General features: G+C 38.6%; 1 protein-coding gene across 2 annotated transcripts in view; it reads left to right on the top strand.

The window, feature by feature from the left end:
- Positions 1-21,749, top strand: part of RHOJ (ras homolog family member J) — a 61,251-nt gene extending 39,502 nt beyond the window's left edge. The window contains exons 2-6 of one of the 2 annotated variants that reach the window (XR_015746877.1): positions 16,253-16,311; positions 16,962-17,126; positions 17,485-17,580; positions 18,722-20,364; positions 20,395-21,749. Coding sequence is in view for 1 of the 2 variants with exons in the window: in XM_026670159.2 (XP_026525944.1) it covers positions 16,253-16,311; positions 16,962-17,126; positions 17,485-17,580; positions 18,722-18,868 (467 nt within the window). In the remaining variant the exon portion in view is untranslated. Of the gene's footprint in view, positions 1-16,252; positions 16,312-16,961; positions 17,127-17,484; positions 17,581-18,721 lie in introns of both variants that reach the window. The other variant, XM_026670159.2, reaches the window with a different exon arrangement.
- The last annotated feature ends 1,909 nt before the right edge of the window (positions 21,750-23,658 follow it).

The raw sequence follows: 23,658 nt of genomic DNA, 5'->3' as shown, positions 1-23,658 counted from the left end.
AAACATATTTGTTTATTTAGACATATTTGAGAATGAAAAATCAAGAGTTGGTTCACTCTTGGAACTGAATCCTGCTCCAAAGTCCTATTCTTTTCCTGCATTGTTTGCTGCTTTGCTTGTTTGTAATTCATTCTTCAACTGAAAAGGCTTCAAAATTAACTTAAGAATCAATAAAAATGAATTAATTTCTGCTGTTAGGCTTGCAATCTTAAGAAACTAAGGTGTCCACTTATGTAAGTTAATATTTATATGAAGATGAATACAAGCTATAATAATTACTGTCAGCAGAGTTGTTTATGTGCAAACATCTCACCTCTAAGCAATAGGCATTCAGGGGTACCATTTATCTATGGCTTAATTTCTTTAAAAGAACTACTTGACACTTAGAGTATACTCATTTACACTCATACATACACATACATGCACATGGATGCACACACACACATATAACCTGAGTACATCCTGACACATGGGAAATGGGCAACACTAAATTCTGGGGTGGTTTACTACCTTTATTAAAGGATATGGTGGTAGAAAAGCAACATCCAGTTAATAATTATTTTTCATCATATATAGTATCTGAATGGATGTGATTATACCACAAGCACCTCTTAATAGCAATAGCAACAGCAATACCACTTAGACTTATATACCACTTCACAGTCCTTTCAGCCCTCTCTAAGCAGTTTACAGAGTCAGCATATTCCTGCAACAATCTGGGTCCTCATTTTACACACCTCAGAAGGATGGAAGGCTGAGTCAACCTTGAACCGGTGAGACCCGAATTGCTGAACTGCAGGCAGCCGGCAGGCAGCAGAAGTAGCCTGCAGTACTGCATTCTAACCACTGCGCCACCATGCTACTGCGGCTCTTTTGTACTTAATTGTGGAATGAAACAATATATTCCCTTATAAGGTAGTCTATAGTAGTTAACAATCCTACCTGGCATAGAACATGCTTGTAGAAAATCTGGCTTTAATTGCTTATTGCAGTTAAAATGGACTCAAAGTCACTAGTACTGATTCTGTCCTTTCAGTTAGCTAAAAATGATGCAGTGGCTATTGATATGGCTAAAACTGAAAATATAATCTGCACCTCTCTATCTTAATAAAATGGGGATTAAATTACAAAACAAAATTCTGAAACAAAAATGGAGGCTTCAGAAAAGGTGCAGGACCAAGAAAGTCATGGAGGGAGCAGATGAGATCCTCAAAAAAGAGAAAAGTGAATTTTAAAGAATAAAAAACAATATGAAAAGCAATGTAAAGAAGTAGTAGAAGCATACATGAAAAGGTATGAGAAATGTAGTTAATAATGGTAGTATAAACCAGTCTAAGCTATGTTTTCTTTTTCTTTTTTCTTATTTCATGCTTTTACCAATTTCTTTGGTTTACAGTTTCTGACTCCTCTTTTCATTTGACAGATTGCTTACCCCCAAAAGGATTACTATGATTGATATGGTGTATGTACACGAGTTCAGATCAAAGCATTAGCATTTAAGTAGATTTTTGGAAGAATTCATTAATGGCATAAGATTTCTTTCAAAGGGTCAATACAGCGAAGGAGAAGGATTTAGATTGAAAAGACTGCCAAATTGAAAGACTCCACATAATATATAGTGTTAAAACATCATGAGAATATACAATCAAATATAGAAGTACTAACACATTGGGGGAAATAGACAAAAACTACTAACTATCCATCTTCAATGAAAATGATATCAACCCCATTTCCATTGGGGAAAAATGAAGGTGGTGTTTTAGGGACACAGCAGATAAAAGATGTTGCTAGATCTGTTTATGCCATAGGTATGTGAAAGTGGAGAAATGCCCTCGGTAAGAACAAAGAAGTCAGTTTTGTATTGTTATTGTATGGAAGTCATTTCCATAATGTGTTTCAAGTGGGCAACTCTGAGGCCCAAAGTCGTATTAGCATTCTATTTGCATCCTCTCTAGCATCCTGAATTTCAATTCCTGAGATCCAGGCAAAAGGACTAAATTCCTCTCTCCAAATTGTGATAGTGAAATTTAGTAGCAAAATAGACTAATTTTGAAGGCAATGTTGAGCAAGTGGGCAGACGATACTACTATATTTGTGTTGGAAGCACCTAAGCGCTTCCGGATTGAAAGGATTAGCTGGTGACATCACCATTGCCAAAGGGACTCCCAAAGAAGCTCCTTTTATGTCCCTGGTATTTTCCCACCAAAGTGATACCTATTTATCTACTTGCATTTGAATGCTTTCGAGTTGCTAGGTGAGCAAGAGCTGGAGCAAATTGACAGGAGCTCTTTCCATCAACAACTCACTCTTGGATTTTGAGCTGTTGACCTCTCGATGGTCTTCTGACTCAGCATTCTAACCACATGAGCCTCAGCTCCTTTGGCAGGTGATGGTTTTAAGGAATTTAAGGTTAAAAATGAGAGCAGTTTGTTTTCAACTTGTACCTACTCCCAAATTTTAAGACAATCAAACAACACAATAAAACTGAAGAACTGGCTCATTCTCTCCTGTACTATGGAACTTCTCATTGAGCTCTTCAGAAAGCTGAAACCACACCAATCCTTCCATATTTATCAATTTCTGAATTTTAATTAACATATTTTAATCTCATTTTTGCCAGTCTCCACAAGCTTTGATAAACAACACCAGCCCCAGAATTTGCAATCCCAATGCTTCAAATAGTTGAAAGTTGACTGCTCATAACACACTTAGAAGTTCATATAAGCTTCCGTTCTTAGGGAAAACAAACCATTCTCCCCCCACCACTTTATCTCTTAAATTGGACTCTCTAGCTGCTCCTTCAGTTCAGAAGCTCCATGAAGCCACCAGACTCATCCAGGTTATACTGACTTTGAGCCAGTTGGCTCCTCGACCCCATTACACTCTGCAGTTTTTTTCTATCACCCTGCACATTAACATTTGCCATTGTCAACATTCACTTTAATGCTCTTGACCCAAGCTTTTGGGTATATTGCATCAAGGCAGGTTTAAATCTTTGATGCAATAGCCTGATAAAGACAATATATGCCACGAAATGAGGAAACCTCCAAAAAGCTTCACCCGCATCCAGTAGGCTGCCTTTAAGTGCAAGGCTGCCAAACCTAGAAAACAAGATCTACGTGGATTTCTGGAAAGATCTTTATTGTTATTGGGTGATCTAATGAACCTTGAAAACCTATCAAAACAATTCTACTCAACATATAGCTTTCTCTTTCTCATACATATTTTTTTCCTTCCCAAGACCCCCATGTTTAAGGAATCTGTTGTACGTTTCGTTACAGTTTCAGATCCTGCACAACTGACATTTGTTCAAGATATTATTTGTCTTCCAGATTTCATCAGATTAGGAAATAGGGGCAAAGTTTTAATCATTTGGACATGAATGGTGTTTAGTTTTTTGCCTAATTGGTTCTGTATTACTAATAATTATTAGTTTAGATTATATTTTCCTAATTTTTATTCAATGGATTAATCTGCAGGGCTTTAACCTTCTCTGCTTAGTCTGGTTAAATTGCCAATAGCCCTAAGAGTGTTGATGAAAAGCAAAACATATTCTGGCTTCTGCTTCTGGTAGGACACAATTTGATGAATCCTTTACTAATTGGGGTTTGTATAGTCCTGCAATCTGATGCTGAGTCCTGTAACATGCCCCAGAATTCCAACTTAATTTAAGCTTGGAGTCCATATTAACTTCTTGAAATATGCTCAGTTTCCTCCCAGTTCTTTGCAAATCATTGTAGGCTCACTTATCTATAATTTGAAAAGTAGAACAGGTAAAATGAGCAGTTTTGATTATTTTCCATCTTCATAGGGAGACACTGCCAAATGTTACCTCTTCTTGTAAGGAGCATCAGTCATGGTATCAAGGTTTATGTCATTTTTGAGAAGATAGTTCAATTAAGTATAATAATGCCCCTTTGTTCAGATTTCATTTTTATGGGGTGCCCATCAATCTAAAAAAAAAAAGCCTGTATACAACATACTCATATTTTTGTTTTACATGAACACCTGCAGAGTCCAATGTTTAGAAGGTCAGAAATATGTTTCGTGTGCAACCAAATATTTTTAGAAGAATGGGAAGAATGGATACTCACAAGAATATCCATAGTATACTTATGATTTATATTGACTGTTCCTAGTATGATTGATTGCTTATTGTACCCGATGACTATCATTAAGTGTTGTACCTTATGATTCTCAACTCCTGAACGAATGTATCTTTTCTTTTATGTATACTGAGAGTAATACCAAGACAAATTCCTTGTGTGTCCAATCACACTTGGCCAATAAAGTATTCTATTCTATTCTATTCTATTCTATTCTATTCTATTCTATTCTATTCTATTCTATTCTATTCTATTCAGAGGAACAATTTTCAGGACAGTAAAACAACATAGCAACTTTTGTTTGTGTCCTTCTCAGACATATCTGTTTTCTAAGTATGCTGTAAGTGAAGTCAACTTAGTATGGTATGTCATGCTTTTCTGGAGGCATTGAAGCTAAGATCCAAAGAATTCTAAAGTCAGCTAAAATCACAACAAGGAGGCTTTGGGGGCATACCCAAAGGTGTTTTTTCTAAAAGGCAACTGGACTTTTTTGGTGTTATCTTTGAAAACATTTTGCTTCTCATCCAAGAAGCTTCTTCATGAACTGAAGAAGATTCTTGGATGAGAAGCAAAACATTTTCAAAGAAAATACCAAGAAAATCCAGTTGCCTTTTAGAAAAAATATCTTTGGGACAACCATGACATGGATGATCTCAATAGATATTTAGTCATGCCCTTTGGAACCCTAGATTCAGCAGCTTCCATTTGAATGGGGGAAGGAAAACACTGGGAGACAGAGTGATGTAAGCAGGCACTGTGGCAAGCCTCAGCACTTTCCTTTGAGTGTCATGATGTCATGGGCATATGCAAAAGGTACAGCACTTGCGGTGTGATGTTGCAATATTGTTTTCATCATTCTGACAAAAGCCGGACCTTTTTGCATGAGACATTCACACTACAATACAGAAAGGCAGCTCCCAAGGTTTCCTTTTCCTTTATTCTCCAGGCTTTGAGCCAGAGATATGTATTTTGAAACTATTAAACTTTCCAGCCCATTCCTTAAACAAGGAACCTTAAGCAATGGTCTCTTCCTGCAAAAATAGCTGGAAATGCTAGGTCTTGCTCTTACTTTAAAGTCTTTCCAGGCTTATTTCCAGCAGTGCCAGTGGGAATTTCTTAATCAGAGTTTCTAAGAAATAAAACTGTACCCTGCTACATGGGAAATCATGCCCTCAATGCTGGTTTCTGCTGAGATAAAATCATACTCTGCATCAGAACAGAAAAACAATCCTTTTCAAAAAGGGGCAGCTTATTTATTTCATCGTTATTGACAGCAGATGAAAACTCACCTGAACCATCTTCTTGGCTCATAGTATATGAGCCTTTCTCTTTCAGAAGAGTGGGATTGTTCTCTCCTCTGGACTGTTGAGGAAAGCAAAGAAAAAAATCTCTGAAGTTGACAGATTAAAATAATAAACACTTTCCCCATCGGGTGAGGCCTGTGTAAGCAAATGCCTGCTAGAATGGAGTGGAACAGCTGCTAAGACACAATCAGAGGCAGCTTTTGCAGGGCTATATGTCTAGGACTATACATCTAACCCTGTTGATCAGCGTTGTTCCAGGCATTTAACAAATCAAGATTATTCTTCCACCTTGTGCAAGAAGATGTTAGAAAGCTGTTGTCCTGTTTATCTTACTCCTTCACCTTTTTTCATCTTTTAAAAAACAGACTCATTGTACCTGGTATTCCTATTACCAGCTTGTCAACCTCCAGCTGATTAAAGTTAGGAAGAATTCTTTCTCTGGGGACAGGTTGCTCATTAACTGTCTATCACAAAGTCATGGGTATCTTTATTAGAACCTGTTTATATTGGCTCTTGGCAGAGCATAGGTCATTTTTGGTAACTAGATTTATTGCCAGGCCATTTTAATAAGAGGCAGAGATATCAAACTCATTGATCTCCCTCCCACACTATTGACTTGTTTCATTGGCTTGCTTACAAGTTTCTCCATATAGCTGGTGCCCCCCCCCACATAGTTTGCAAGTTATCTGAAATTGTAAGACAAGCTATTCTCTTCCTGTAATACTTTGATCACATTTTATGAATTTGATCAATACAAACCAAAATATAATCATTTAAAGTCCAGTGATTCAAGTAACAAGTGTAAACAATTGGCAACTATTGATTGACACACATTGACAGTCTTCAATGCTAAGCAGCCTAAATGTGTAAATAAATAAGTCTTGGTATTAGTTTCAATAGATATGAACCAAGTCCCTCCCAGATGATTACATCTGGAAATTATGGGAGATTTAAGTCCAGTAAAGTCCAGTGACCTTAAGAGCCAGTTTGGTCTAGTGGTTAAGGCACCAGGCTATAAAGTGGGAGACCATGAGTTCAAGTCCTACCTTAGCCATGAAAGTCAGTTGGGTGATGTTGTGTACATGACATTCTCAACCAAACCCACCTCACAGGGTTGTTGTTGTGAGGAAAATAGTAAGAGGGAGGTGGTTTGGATATGCTTGTCTTGAGTTATATGTGAAATAATAAAAGCAGGATACAAATAAATAAATAAATGAAAGTAAATCTGGCAAAAGGGAGATATCTTCATGAATAAATGAGGTAAGAGTTAAGGATGGGTGCATGAGCAAATCACATGTAAAGGACTATAGAGATAGTCTTGGAGAAGATATAGGACAATTGTTAAGAAAACATGAACTTCGCTCAAAAAGATGGGAAAGGATGAAAAAAAAAAAATCAGGATTACTCTGCCTTGACTGTTTTTGATATTAACAAGAGGGAGAGACAAACTCTGTCAGCCTTTCAAGATTTTGTGATTACATCCTTTAACAATAAAGTTGAGTTCCAATAGTTCATGTGGTATCCTGACTGTTTGAAGAACTGATACCAACCCACCTAAGAAAAGGAACTCCACAATTAAACTTGCAAACAACTGCATGGACAGACTGAAATATTCAAGCATTTGGATCCCAAATGATGAGACATCCAGGTTGAATATCAAGAAATGTGGGCAAATTACAAAAAAAAAAAAAAATTCTGACAGATTTTTCAAGATCAGAAAAATCATGGCACAATCAACAGACTTAGGATGCAACAAATAAAATATTAATATAGATATTTTATTACACAATGAAGTCCATTTGATAAATCAATGTTCATACAGTTTATGAAATCATGCATATATTATATCAAATTTACATAGCTGTCATGGTGCTGCATTAAACTGACTTCATTGCTTATGTTCAAAACTAACATTCAAATTTTAACAGACACTCCTTTAGTCCAGTCCATAGAATTGAGATTTTATTATAATCAAGAATAATCACATTAGAAGTCTGACAGAAGCACAGGAAGCTAAAGGAAAATGAAAAGACAATAGAAAACATACAGAGTATGGAACTATTGCACGTATTCCTCACCCAACCAAAGTTATACTCACAGTCTTACAAAGATGAATGGAGTGATACAAGACAATGAAATGACAATGAAGAAATAGATTTCAAAAAAAAAAAAGATAGAGAAGGATGAGAAAGAAGGACATAAAAATAGCTAAAGGAAAATGTTTTTGTTTTATTTGATTTGTCAATCGCTATAATAGGTATAAGAATAAACATGAGTATAAATACAGGATATAGGTATGAATAAATGGGGACAATAGGACAGGGATGGTAGGCACGATTGTGTGCTTATGCATGCCCCTTACAGACCTCTTAGGAATGGGATGAGGTCGGTAGTGGATAGTAAGGGTAAAGGAGTGGGAGTTTGAGGATGTAACAACAGAGTGACGTAGTGCATTCCAGGCATTGACCATTCTGTTGCTGAAGTCGTACTTTCTGCAATCAAGTTTGGAGCAGTTTACATTGAAAAGAATATGATAACATAAGCAGATTAATTTTACTGACTACAGCAAAGCCTGTGGTTACAAAATTCATGCCAGAACATGGAGCATACTAAGGCTAATGGGTGTGCCAGAACATCAGATTAGTCGTCTGGGGAACTTTTATCATGGATAAGAAGCTACTGTAAGAACTGAAATTGAAGAAAAGGGGTGGGACAGAAGGGGAAAAAAGTGATGTAAGGATGTATATTATCTTACATCTGATTGACTTATTGTCAGCAAATATATTATCAGAATTACATGAGGGATTGGAACTAATGTGAAAATTATGTTAACAATCCAATGCCACCCAGGATCAAACCTGGGAAAGGAAAGGATTGAAGAAGGAGCTATAGATTCTGCTGTGAGTATTACACACAACTGTAATCTCCCATTGGTAAGCGGGCAATCAATTGCTTCAGAGGTGTTCATGCAGTATGTTCAAAAAAGTCAAGATGGCCACAAACAATAGGTTTGAAGCTCTGCTCATTCATCTTTGGTCCTCACTTGGCACTCAGCTTTTACCTGTTGCTCCAAGAAGTTGTAACACGTGCAGTAGCCACTCTCTGGTAAACCATCTTGGCAGAAGAGCCAAACCAGGTAAGGGTTGCCAAAAGGCCTTTGACCTTCAGTGAGATAGAAAATCTCTCTCTTGCAGCATGTGAAGTCTGTCCCCGACAGATTGAGCAGAAGAGACCGATCAATGGCTCAATGGTCAAGAATGCAGACCCAGCAGGCATTGTAAAATGCTAAGAGTGTAACATCCTGGTAATCCACTGTAGCAGAAGAGATCTCCAGATGTAATGGTTGTCTTTATACCTGGATTTGGGTCTCTTCTGCTGAGTGTGGGACAATCCATAGAGCTCCACTTAAGACTCCATCATGCACTCTTTTCTATTGTGCAATTCACCTTCATCTACAAACCATCTGCAATTCACTTCTGTTCCAAACCTAATTCGTTGAATCCTGCAGTGATGGGGGAATGATGAAGCAACAGTGAAGATGACTACAGGTAGTTGTAAACACAAATGTGTACATGGGCGGCCTTTGGACCAGTGTTTGGATGCTGCTGGATGCTTTTGCTGCCACGCTACAGAGACAAACAGAGTGCCCGGGCAACCATTTTTGAGATAGTACCCTCACATGAAAGAGTTAGAAAAAGTACCTTAAACATTGCTTACCTTACAACATCTGGCTAGCTAACTGTGACTGGTAGATAATCTCCTTAGCAGTTGAGTATCAAGGGGGGGGGAAACAAATCATACAAAAAATCATTATTAGAACCTGGAATATCAACAGATTGCTGGATAGAAGCAAGGCCTCAAGGCCTGAAAGACAAATAGCATCCATAGTAGCCAAACTTCATCATTATACTATTACACTCAGTCCAAGCTTTCAGATGACAGTTCGTTACAGGAAGCAGCAAATAGATAGATGTTCTTTTGGAAAAGGAAATCACATAATGACAAGATTCACAGGGTAGGTTTTGGAATCATAATGTTCTGCTGAAAAACATTATCTACTGGAATAAATGAATGTGTTACATAGTTCTGCTGTCCACTCAGGAAGTCCTGGTACAGCCAGGCTGTGTGGCAGCTCCACACTATAGTGCTTAATCAATACAATAGCCATATCTCCACATAGTTGAAAGTCAGAGAGCTGTGGTTATCACTTTTCACCTATACAGATCTATGTCCTGTACTCCATACCAATGCCACATTAAACAACTGGAGAAATTTCACGTGTGTTTTCCCCACTCCATCCTCACAATTTGTTGGCAAGACTGTGTCTCCAACCAGAAAGTTTTGGATTACATAAAGTCCACCAGCATTAAGACTCTGATTATCAGACCAATAGGTGGGACACATCTTCAGAATGGCCAACCACCCTATGCCTCACAATTCCTCTGGCATTTATTGGAGACTAGGACCATGAAGTCATCCACACAAGTTATACAAAGATGCTGTGAAGGAAACCACATGCTGCTATGACATCCGGCTGCTGACAGAACTCACTGAAGAGCCCTATGCTACAAAGGCTTGGAAAACAGACACTACCAAAACCTAAGCAGTATCAAGAATAACATCCACTTATTGTAACAATGGACTTCCAGAACCCCCGTTGTGCTAGACTCTACACTTTTGTGTCTATAGATAAACTGCAAACAGTATGTCTTCTTCGAACTCAAAGGAATACACACAAACACATGTGTGACACCCCTGTCTTTCTTGAAATGACTTTACTATAGCATTATAGCATGCAATAAAGACTTAGCTATGACGGGTCAGCTGTCTGGATAGCTTCTGCTCAATTCAAGTTGGGGAGCCTGACAAAAGCATTAACAATCTGTGACGTGCATATGACACTTCATTGTTACATGGAAGTAAAATAAACCTAGAAGAGCTTATTATGAAAGTAAAAATGGGAAGTCAAAACTCTGGATTAGTGGTAAATAATGAGAAGATTAAGTTAACACCAACTAAGCATGCTTAGTGCACTTATAGTTGATCGTGAAGAATCAAGACGGCAGATAGTTTTGTTTTGAGAAGTCAAGATGGATAAATAAGGACCATGCACTAGAGAAGTAAAGGGAAGATTTCTTCTAGATAGGAAGGAGTCACAAACCTAGACAAGAGGATGAAGGATAAGGATATTTCTGTGATAACAAAGCTCAGAAGTAGAGATCAATTCTTTTTTTCAGTACCATTGTACATAGCTAAAAAAGGTATACACTGAAAAAAGTTGGGGAGAAAAGATCATTTACACAATACATCATTTTGTAAAGATGAAGGCAGTGTAAAATGGCAAAAGAGAATTTTAAAAAACTACTGGTTGGTCATGGAAGATGTTAGGAATAACAAGGTTACCTGACATAGTTTGGGTAAAATAATATATATAAACTATGATAGTAAGTTTAAGTGTGTGTCACTTTAAACTGCAAAGCATGTAATTTTGGGTGCGGTTGTAAAACCGCCATAAGAGGGAGCAATAGAACCTGCTGGCTTGCTTGCTTGCTGGGCTGGATTGATGGTTTGCTAACTGCGTATTCCCTGCTGCTGAGTTTTTTGAACGTCGAAGGAAGAAAGGAGGTTTGACTTCTTTATATCTCTACTGCGAGAAGATATATTACTGGACTGATATTTGTAAGTTTACTGACCTCTTTTTCGACACTGGACTTTGCAACTGAATAATCCCCGAACGGACTGAACTAGTGAATGATATATGGATTGTTTGACTATGCTAAAACTCTTACTGGAATAAACTATTTAACTAGCACAGTGTATCTGTTTTACTGAGTGTAAGCTACAAAAACGTTTATCTCACATATTTGCCTGACTGCCTGACTGCCGTGCACATTCTGCTAGGGTGTATCCCTAACAGAAGAGATAGATGAACAGAGAATGAAACCTTAAACCTCTTAATTTTTTTACAGAGAGGGAGTTATTTCCTTCTCTACCAACTTCAGACTTCCAGAGATGTATGCATGTTAGATGAAAAAACAAAACTGTGGATCTCTCTCTCTCTCTCTCTCTCTCTCTTCCTTTGGTTATTGTTGATGAATTTTAAAGTAAGATGGATGAAACAGCAAATTTGGGCTTGCTTCTGCTGGAAATGGTTGCATGTTTATAATTTGATTTGTTTGTTTGCCAGCAGAATGGTATAGTGTACTATAGATGGGATGGCCAAATAAATATCAAAGCCCTGGGATTGTCTACCAGCTTCAAGAAACTTTCCTATGGAAATCCTGCTGAGCAGTTAATCTGTTTGCCACTGTAACCCCAAGTTCATAATTGACAGAAAGCCTACCTCTTAGAGGAAAGTTGAATCTGATTGTTAAATGTTTGATTGATTTGCAACAGTTGAGAAAAAGTACCTGATTCCCAGTTAATTCCTATGGGACAGTGGTAAAGCACCTGCCCAAATTCAGTCCTTACTACTCAAAAATAGATGATGAAATTAAAGAGCTCAAACATTCACATTAGCCATTTATGGTACCATTCAGCCAATGTTGTGTTAATACAACACTCGGCTTTATCTCACCATAGCAACAGCTGGGTTGCTGCTAATCAATCACAGATGTGAAAAGGCTCTTTTGCACCTAAGCAGGGCACAAACATGCTTTGGCAACACCCATCTCTCCTGTATCCCCATGTTGCTGCCTCCATTTCATCCTCAGCCCATGACTAAGGTAGAGCTAAGTCATTCTTAAGCTGTACCACTGTTAAAATTGTATTTTTCTCCTTATTCTAATTCTATCCTAGGGTGTCCTCAAAGCATATAAAAACCTTAGGCTTAGGAAGGAGGTCCAAGGAGGGCAGTGAATAGAAACAGAAATTGAGGCAGGATTTATTGTAGACCACCCAATGTGATGTGATGAATAAATAAATAAGATCCTAATATACAGTTTTCTACTGCCAACTCAAGGATGGGTAGAATATAGCATTGCAGCTCAGCTCTAGGGAAGAATCTTTACTATTCCAAATCAGAATGAAAATTGCAGACATTAATGAACAAATAGTCCAATCTGGACTAAAGTAATGTCCTCAGTTCCTACTAATATTCATAAAAAGGGACTTCTTCCCACCTATTGTTGGCTGAAATAAGGAAAACAAGAAATGATGTGTGAGTGGTTGAATGATAAGGACCTGAATCTTGAGCCTCTTGTTCACAAGCTTTGTATCTAAGGACTTATCTGTGCCCTGTTCCCCTTGATTCATAATGACATCTCGGTGTAGTACACTCTAGTTAAACAAAACAAAACAATAGCTGACGTCTCTGAAGCCAGCTCACTGCTCTAAAGTGTATATCACAGTTAGAATAAATATGGGTCAAGGCCATTTAAATCAGCTATTGAAACCAGGAAGAAACAAAACTAATTTGATACGTTTATTTAAGCCAAGCTCTAACAAAGATTGTGTGTGACCTTTAGAATGTGTTAACATCCAAATATTGCCTTAATCTTACTTGACTTCCACTTCTTCTTTTAAATACTTATATTTTGTATATTTTCTTCATTTTTACATAATGAGCACACACCCTTATTAAAATCAATACATTGATCAAAACATTATCCTTTGCTTCTCTTTGCTTCAATGTAGTCCCTTTCCTCTACAGACATAGCAGAAAACAAAATAGAATGCATCAGGATGGTACATAGAGATTAGATCCAATAGTTGAACACTGGATCATCATTCTCCTGTTGAAATCACCCTGTCCAGTTTGATATATTGTAGCGGGTCTGGGAAAACTCATCTTAGCCAACTCGCCATGGCCATCTTGCCGCAGCCAACCCAGCGTGGCCATCTTGCCACAGCCAACTCACTGGGGGACAACTCACTGGGGGCAATCCATGTGGGATAACTCAACTTGATAAATGTTATCCTCCACTGTTTCTTCTACATTTCCATTTTTGTCAATGGAAATAATGTCAAAGAAACAGTGGTGGCTAATGTTTATCATGTTGGGTTATCCCATGTGGAATGTAGATATATTTGTTTGTTTATTTATTTATTGAATTTATATTACCACCTATTCGCCCATGGCAATTCAAGGTGGCTTACAGAATGTAAAACCATATTTAAAAAAAACCAATAAAAACTAACAAAAAGAATCAAATAAATTAATAAAGTACAATAGAATAAAATCTGGAGAAGAAATCACCACCCAACTCCCACCCCCACCTTGCCCTGACGATCACATGAGCCATTTGATAGGCTCTGGGTTCTCCAGGCCTGCTGGCAGAACCAGGTCTTCAGTGCCTTCCGGAAGAGTATTAGAGAGGGGGCCATTCTAATCTCTGGGGGAATGATGTTCCAGAGAGAGGGAACCACCATGGAAAAGGCCCTTCTTCTGAGTCAGACGTGTATCTCCCTCAGGGATGGGACCCACAGCATTCCCTGCCTCCCCCGCCTTTGATGGGTATATATGGATTATATATATTATAATAATATAATATAGATTGTGTGTGTGTGTGTGTGTGTGTGTAGATGGGTATATCTATATATACAGATTCCTTAATATCGATGTACTTGATAATTTAGAGAAACTAAGCATAAATTAGAAATGTGCATCAGAGCCACTTATGACCTTCCAGCATCCCCGTGGCCACATGATCAAAATTTAAATGCATAGCAACTGGAATATATTTATGACCGTTACAGTGTTCTGGGATCATGTGGCAACCTTTTGCAATCTTCTAACAAGCAAAATCGGTGGGGAAACTAGATTCACATAACAACCATGTTACTAATTTAACAACTATAATTATTCACTTAACAACTGTGGCAAAAAAGGTCATAAAATGGGGTGAAACTCGCTTAATAACTCTCTTGATTAGCAATGGAAATTTTGGACTCAGTTGTGGTTGTAAATCAAGGATTATCTATCCTCTATAAATTCGTATAGGTTATTTCTATGTGTGGCAATACAGACATAGCTCTGCAGCCTTTTTAGAAGACCTCACCCTTCTAAAGCAGAGTAGGCTTGAAGCTTCATAAAGAACCAGAATTGGAACAGAACAGATATAGATGTGGATCTACCATCAGGTAAATTTATTTCAGTCACTCCAAACTACCATGGAATCCAAATTTTAGGCAAACCTAATGCAATCCTTAGTGCATAGCTCTTTATTAAGTGTTTATTAAGTACTGGTTTCCTTTAGAATTACTCAAATAAGTAGCATACACACTTTAATTAGCAAGCTATAATAAATAATAGACAAATAAAATATAATAAGGCAATTTTCAGGGTTTCATTTTGCACCAATTAAAGTTTAGGTTTTGATTTGTGTTTCCCATATTGCAGAATATACACTACAGGATCTGTTGCAAGAATGTCTTAATCTTCCTGGCTGTTCTCCCAGCTGAGCTCCGGTTTTCTTTTTGTGCAACAGATTCCTTCTAGTCCTTTTGCAAAAGTAGGTGATCCAACCCAACAATGAGTCATGTAATGGCAGACAAATATAATCATTAATCTATAAAGCTAAGCAGACATGAGCTGGCTTTTTGGATGGGAGGCTATCTAAGTGTAAGTCTTCATTTATGCTTATGTGGTCTAATGTCCTGACAATAGAGATATACCATCCGAGAACTGCATGCAAGTGCCCTGCATGGGAGGTAGAGATGGGGCCAGGGCCGTCCGACAGTTATTAGCTGCCTTCAGATCCGGAGATCAGTGGGGCAGAAGAAAAGCTGGAGCCTGTTCCTGATGTGCGTATGCACAGAGCTGCCAGGAGAAGGGAACAGTTAAGAACAAGGGTCGACTCGGAAGTAAAGGCACAGATGGTTGGAGAATGGCCCCTTCCATAGAGAATAAATAGGAGCGAAAGGAGAGAGTACTTGAAGGAGACAATCAGTTCATTTAATTAGTGTGTAGATTTGTTTGTGACTCTCAGAGACTTCTTGCCAAGTATTTCTTGTACAGTGTTGCACTTGGAAGCTACTGGCCTAGCAACTCTCCAAGCATGATAAGGTCTGTGGTTGCAATTCACCCTTGAAAGACTGTTTGCCGGGACTTTGTTGGATGTGAATGAAAGAAATTCACATTAGCCAAATAAAAAGGGGTTTGTTGGGACAAGGAGTCTGTTTCATGATTTTGTGAAGCCTAGATCAGAACATGGACAATGGAACATGAGGGAAGGAGAAGGCCGCCTTCCCTCTTTCTTCTCCTTGCTCCTCCTCCTTCCATCATACCAGCCGTTCCATTGTCAATTTCTCTATTGCAGTATAGCACCCAGAATCCACTTTGATAGTGTGGGGGTGGGTTAATTTAACAACCAGTTTGCCCAGGTTCAGGTTGGCCATCATGGGAGGCTCATCCCACATGTGCGGCAGAGCTGGAGGACAGAGATGGGCTGTGCCTCCCACAAAAGCCAACCTGACTCTGGGCGAACCGGTTGTTAAATTATTTGAATCCCACCACTGCCAAACAGTGCTAATAATGCTAACTAGAGAGCCAGTTTGATAGCTGGCTGAGGAATTCTGCAAGTTGAAGTCCACAGGTCTTTAAGTTGCCAAGTTTGAGGACCTCTGAGCCAAATGCTTATTTCCTTGTCAGTTCAATGCTAACTATTGGGACTGTAGAAATGTACCTTCTCTGGAGCAGTCCCTGACTGAGAAGTGAGGTTCCTCTCAAGATCTGAATGCCTCCATCCAGCTGGTGTTTCAAAGAACCCTGGGAGAGAGATCCCTGGACGGGGAGCTGATGTGAAGGGCTATAGTGAAGTGCCTAGAGTCATTGGGAGTCAGGCAGCATATAAATTTAATAAATAATAAGAACGTTCTATTCTACATCTCCTTCTTTTACAGTTACTGTAACAGTTGGAGGCCGGCAACATTTGCTTGGACTTTATGACACAGCAGGACAGGTAATATACCTCCAGTTTATTTATTGTTTTCAGGCCATAACTTTTCAGTCATGAATAGCAACACTCTTTTTCTTTCCTTATGGACATTCTGAAGTAGACATTTTACATTTCTGTAAAGTTATAGAAATATATACAATTCTACAAAAAGCATCATATAATTGCCACCCTAAACTTACAATATTAGATATGATGAATAATTAGAGCAAATCCAGTTTTTTGCATTTTCAGAGATATTGCAGGTTTCTCTTGGCATAAAATTTAACGAGGCCAACCTCTTATAGCATTAAGAATAACCATCTCAATGCTGTGGATCGTCTTTCTTTATCCTGCTAGCTTTGTTTCTAACCTTTTTTAATTGATTTCAGTGTTTGCCTTTCGGAATAGTAGAAACTTGAAAATGTGAAAGAGCCAAACTGGTGGTTTATGCTGGCAACTAGCACCATCTTCTGGTTAATTTAAGAGACTGTCTCTAAAGCTATGCTTCACATAATAGTAATATTGAACATGTTGAAGAGCTTTGGAGCATCTTCAAAGATGATGAAGTCTTCCTACCTTTTCCTTTCATGTTTTTGAATAAGAAGTGAATTCCCCACAACCAAGACCAAATAGCAATTCTCGGTCTCATCATGTGTACTTGTTTGTTCTGACAGGAGGACTACAATCAACTGAGACCCCTCTCCTACCCCAACACAGATGTGTTTTTGATCTGTTTCTCTGTGGTAAACCCTGCTTCCTATCACAATGTCCAAGAGGAATGGGTTCCAGAATTGAAAGTCTGTATGCCACATGTGCCTTATGTTCTCATAGGAACACAGGTAAATGACCAAAAAGAAACAGTGGAAATGTCCATCAGTAGTTGACCAGGATACTTTGTGAAACACAAACTAGACGGGGAATAGCAGGGGAAAACTTTCCTACAATGAATTGTGTTGGATCACAAAAGGATCCAAAGACTTCCAGAAATGAGGGTGTGTGTGTGTGTGTGTGTGGATGGTTTGTCTTATTTTGATTCACTGTAATTTCAGAGGTACTGAAAATGAGTGTGGAAATCAGTATGGAAGAAGTAACATCTCACCTATGAGTTGGTCAAATAGCTCTGAGCATTTTGCTGATGAAGTTTATAGTTTGAGAATTAGAGACAAGACTATCTAAATTTTGTGTTTGTCTGTATAGATTGACCTTCGAGATGACCCCAAAACTTTGGCTCGGTTAATATACATGAAAGAGAAGCCCCTGACTTATGAACATGGCATCAAATTGGCTAAAGAGGTACTGCTTTCCTTCAACAACAGTAATAGTAGCTAAACTGATATCAAAGGCCTTTCTCTTTTTCTCAGGGCTAAGCACACAGAGATTTCATTCAATCACCATTGCCCCCTAAGAAATACGAAACAATAGATATATCTAAAAGTCTTTGTAAATCTTGTTTTTCTTTAATTCATTGTATAGCATAATTATTTTCACCATTTAAAGTCTTTAGTATGATGGCCCTTAAGAAAACCTTCCCAAAACTGTTAGCCTTTAGAAATAAGTCCTAGCATTCCTAGACATTGGTCAATGGAATTTGGGTTATTATCTCAATATAACTGGAGGAAAGTTTTGAAAATCCTGCCTAATTTTAGCATTGGTTTCTCACTAATTTCATTATGTGTATAGCCCCAGTCACGTTTCCATTATTTTAGACTTGGTTCCCAGCTTAATAGGTACACACATTTTAATTATTTTATTTTTGTTATATTTCTTCCATTGAAGAAATTAATGGAACCAGTTCAGAAACAATGAGCCAATTGGGGCAGCACCACAAACTATGAGAGACCCCTAAAATACAATGCCTATATTTTTTTAACTCTACAGTGTATGGCAATTTAAGAATTACTCTCTTATTTTGCCATGGTCTTTAGAGAAGACATTCTCAGAGGATAGGTAGGAGGCAGGGAAATCCTTGGATAGTGATGTGGAGGGGAGTGTCAAGAGGATAAATGAGAAGAAAAGATAACTAGTGCTAGAGTACCTGCCTGCGTTTTTGGGTGCTATGGGAATGTTGCCCATGGTTAAATAAAATTCATAGTCTGGTTAGTCCTTTATCATGACCACAAAATGGTTTGGGCCCAATCTTCTTCTTTTTAAGGTGAACTCTTCTTAGATTAACCAAAAAAAAAAAATGTTACATCTAAACAGAAACATAAATACAATTTGGACCCAGCACTGAACATCAGTGTACATCTTTAGTTACATTTTGATGGGAATTAGGAACAAAAGGGGCTAACATCTTCCTGGCTTGATCCTGGGTTCCCAGAGGCATTTGGTACAATGTGCTGAACTAAGTGGGCCTTTGGTCTGATCCAGCAAGGTCTCTTCTTCCGCTTTACTTCTCATTGTCAGCATTCTTGCTCTTTCTCTTTCATTCAAGATTGGAGCCCAGTGCTACTTAGAGTGTTCAGCTTTGACCCAGAAAGGCTTGAAGGCTGTCTTTGATGAAGCAATCCTCACAATCTTCAATCCCAAGAGGAAGAAGAAACTTTGTGCCAAGTGTTGCAGCTGCTGCTCAGTTTTATGATGCCTGGAGTTCAAAGTGGACCAGTCTTGCCAGTTAATAATCCAATCCTGCACAGAGGGACGTGACCAGAAAAAAAAAAAACCTACTTTATAAAGTGATTCTTCCTAATCTGTGATTCCTCTCAAATGCAACTTTGTAGACCTTTCATTCCTTGCTTGTTTTTTTTTCCTAATGACTATGCATCTGTAAATACAAGTTCATGTTGTGATAACTTCTCTCTGCTTAGCCAGCAGATACAAGAAAAAAAAAAACTTCAGAAATTCTTGATATAGTCAGAATTCCTGATGCACCTGGAAGGAAAAAAATGATTTAAGGATCCTAATCCTAAACCTGAGCCAAAAAGAACGAACTTTGTCATTAGCAACCCACAGGAAGAAATAAGTAAATCCCAGCATTTTTTCTTTCTTTCTATGACACTATAGTCCTTTAATTCAGGATACAGTTGGAGTGGCTGGACCCAGCTGAACATTTACTACCTGGATGCCCTTCCTGACACCTATGTGAAGTTTGCAGCAGATATTTGTTTGCAACAGATAGTAAATCCCAGTATGAATATGCAATAATGATTGAACTTAAAGCACACAAAATAGGATTTAGACATTTTTAGGAGTCAACCATGTTGACACATGTAGAAGACCAATGTCAAATGTCAGTCTTTCCAAACTAAATGCACAGCAATGCTTTTGAAAGAGATGGCATAGAATACAATGTCATTCGTGTACTATTCTTGTCTTCCTTTTATAAACAAAGCATAATCCAAAGAAATACTCTCAGGTTGCATTGTCATATTGCCATTGGACGTGTGAGAATTCTCCTCTTCTTAAATGAAATCTGAAGCTCTCACATTGTGCATTTTTCAAATATTATTTTGAAATAGTAATTATCTAGATTTGAGAAGTCAGAAAATGCAGGGGGAAATGTACATATATTCTGTCTGTGAATCTAGACGTCTTTTCCTAGAATTTATTATTCAAGCATAACTACATTCATGTCCCCTAAACAAAGGTGATTAGGGGACTGGAGGCTAAAGCATATGAAGAACAGTTGCTGGAATTGGGTATGTCTAATATGATGAAAAGAAGGACTAGGGTTCCAATATCTCAGGGGCTGCCACCAAGAAGTGGGTGTCAGGCTATTCTCCAAAGCACCTGAGGGCAGGACAAGAAGCAATGGGTGGAAACTAATCAAGGAGAGAAACAACTTAGAACTAAGGAGAAATTTCCTGAAAGAACAATTAATCAGTGGAACAATTTGCCTCCAGAAGTTGTGAATGCTCCAATGCTGGAAGTTTTAAAGAAGAGATTGGATAACCATTTGTCTGAAAGGTATAGGGTTTCCTGCCTAAGCAGGGGGTTGGACTAGAAGACCTCCAAGGTCCCTTCCAACTCTGTTATTCTATTCTAAGAACTACAAATTGCCCTTGAAACAGTACAAATGATTTTCCTCAACCTCAGCGACTTTAAGATGGGTGGACTTCAGCTCTCAGAATGCATGAAGTTCAGCCATCTAAAAGTGCTGAGGTTAAGAAACACCGGTGTAGATAGTCTCCGCTCAAATCCAGTTCCAAATTACTAATTTTCTTGACAATGATAAGAAAACAATTGTTTTCTTCTGGGATGCTTTTAATTTTTTTTTAACTCTTAGGATCATCCATAGGTATTATTCCTTGGTGTCTTCCATCCAAGTACTAACTAAGCCTGTAATTGTTCAACTTCTGAGTCCAGATAGGTTAGGACAAGTGGGGTCACTTACTAAAGATGCTAATTTGCACAATCAAGATCAAAAGGCAGCTTGAGATAGAATACAAGAAAATCCTGAGAAAATCAGACACATGCATCTCATGCACGTGGATGTGTGCTGACACAAAACAGACACACAAACACAAACCACCATTCTTACCTCTTTCCCCGACCTGGAAAAACTAGTTGAAAGTACCAAAAAGCTTATCGAATAAAGGATTTTTAGAAGGAGCAACAGTACATTAGAAGCAATGTTTGCTTCAGTTTGGGGACAAAGCATGTATGCAAAATGGCTTCAACTGCTCTCTTTTTCAGTAGCTTCACCTCTTTCTCCTATTGCTTTTGCCAATTCCGCCTCTCTTGATTCAATCCAGTTGGCAATCATCTATGCAGATATAAAATGATTTCAATCTATGGCCTCCTCTGGTGGTCTTTGGAATTAGTCCAGTGGTAATATTCTACTGGTTCGGCCCAATTTGGCCGAACCAGTAGCTCCAAGGATCATCTGTGAGAGAACCGGTTCACTCCGACGATCAGCTGCTGGGCCTGCCCACCTGCCCCAGTTCTATTTTGACCTTTATTTCCTGATTTTCAAGCTCAGCTGCTTCGCACGGCACAGCGGATTGCCGCACATCAGCTGTTTAACACACAGGGAGAGTCCAGGATTGCAGGAGAAGGTCAGTACCAAATCCACAAAGCACACACTCACCAAACCAGTTGTTACACCAGTTGAATCACACCCCTGAACCATGCCCACCAAGCCATGTCCACCAAGCCATGTCCACCAAGCCACACCCACAGAACCAGTAGTAAAACAATTTGAATCCCATCACTGAATTAATCCCCCTTGCACAGAGAGGCCAGGCTTGGCTAGCTTCATCAGTTTAGATGCTATGTGATTGAAAGCAATCACAACTTCTGTTCTTTCTATCAGGCTTAACTAGCTATAAACAATGTAACTTAGAAGCTACTTGTGATTACAATAAAATGGTTTTCATTCCAATTGTCACCCAGCTAGGAAACCAGAAGAAAGTACCTATTGTAACCAAAAGGCTTTTATTGTTGTAAATGACTTCTTTTCAAATGTTTTCTACAATTTATATCATTGATACATGATTCTTAAAAGAAACATTTTTAAAATATATTTGCGTATGTGTGTTTTTAATGTGTGTGTGCACGCGCTTATAAATAATGACTTTTTAAGTTAATTTAGTGACGATTGAATGAAACTCTAATGCTAGGTGTGAGTTCTATATAACAAGGACGTTCACAACGTGATTCTTGATCTGGTGCCCCCATTGGCAGATTTTCTATACAGGTAACCCTCAACTTACAACAATTCATTTATTGACTGTTCAGAATTACAAAAGCACTGAAAAAAGTGACTTATGAGTATGTTTCACATCTACAACCGTTGCAGCATTCCCATGGTCATATGGATGAAAATTCAGGTGCTCGGCAACTGATTCATATTTATGATGGTTGCGGTGTCCCGGGGCCATGGGCTCACCTTTTGTGACCTTCCGACAAGCAACATCAATGGGGAAGCCAGATTCACTTAACAACTGTGTTACCAAATTAACAACTGCAATGATTCACTTAACAACAGTGGCAAGAAAGGTCGTAAACTGGGGCACATAACAGCTGTCTTGCTTAGCGGCATAAATGTTGGGCTCAATTGTGTTCATAGGTTGAGGACTACCTATTTGTTGCCTAAGGTTTCTACTTCCAGAAGAGGTGTCCAAGAGGTCTCCTGAGAGTGCCTCCCAGTTAGTTCTCTGGGGAGATGTGATAGTGCACCATTTTATTCATTTATTTGATTTGTCAATCGCTTACACGGTAATAGGTATAAGTATAAACATGAGTAAGAATACAGGAAATAGGTACGAATGAATGGGGACAATAGGACAGGGACAGTAGGCACGATGGTGCACTTATGCACGCCCCTTACAGACCTCTTAGGAATGGGGTGAGGTCAATAGTGGTTAGTTTGAGGTTAAAGGAGTGGGGTTAGAGGATGTATCAACAGAGTCAGGTAGTGCATTCCAGGCATTGACCACTCTGTTGCTGAAGTCTTACTTTCTGCATTCAGGTTTGGAGCGGTTTACCTTGAATTTGTATCTGTTGTGTGCTCCTGTGTTGTTGTGGTTGAAGCTGAAGTAGTCATTGACTGGTAGGACATTGTAGCAGATAATTTTGTGTGCTACGCTTAAGTCTAACTGTAAGTGACATAGTTCAAGGTTGTCCAAGCCCAATATCTCAAGCCTGGTAATATAGGGTATTCTGTTATGAGCAGAGGAATGTAGTACTCTTCTCGTGAAATACTTCTGGACTCACTCGATTGTATTAATGTCTGATATGCAGTGCCTGGATATCATTTCTTTGGAAGCATGATGTGATATGCGAGAATGATTCTGAATCATTAGATTTCATTGCCTGAATGAGTCATGTCCAATAGTTTTGCATAGCTTTTTCCTTTTTCTTGCATGCCAGCAATTGTTTATAACATCTTTTCAGCTGGAGGAGGTCCTATGAAGTCCTCGATGTAGTATTGGATACATAAGTCTGGTAAGTGATAGCAAGAGCTTTTTTGCATTGATACAGTCCTTGTCGAACCATGGTTTGGATTAATGTTGCTTTGGGGGTGCATTATTAAACTGTTAAATGCTGTTGGGGTTCTTGGGTTGGGGTCTTACTCTCTAAGAGTACATCAAGAAATTCAGCTGACTGGAGAATCTGCAGGTGATTTTAAGCCTAAAGTTTGGTTAACATTTGACTTAAACGTGGGGGTCAGCAAGGCCTAAGTGTTGACACTGGGCAGATCTCATAACATAATGATTGGTTTGCTTCTGTCATTGTTACTTACTGTATATAGGCAAACATTTCCAACTGTGACATGTTGCTCAAGGGGTCAAAGAATTCCACGTTATTCAAGTCGTTGCTTCCGGACAGCAAGAAAAGTTTATTCTGAAACATTTGTTATACAGCTGGAGTAGATCTAAATGGAGCGTTCAGCACAACCGGTTTGACATCATGAAGGGGCTGGAAAGG

Source organism: Notechis scutatus, chromosome 1, assembly GCF_049901735.1.
Source record: "Notechis scutatus isolate UNSWTSFEM ecotype Mainland chromosome 1, rNotScu1.2, whole genome shotgun sequence".
NCBI classification, from domain to species: Eukaryota; Metazoa; Chordata; class Lepidosauria; order Squamata; family Elapidae; genus Notechis; species Notechis scutatus.
This window is presented reverse-complemented; position numbering and strand designations above follow the sequence as displayed.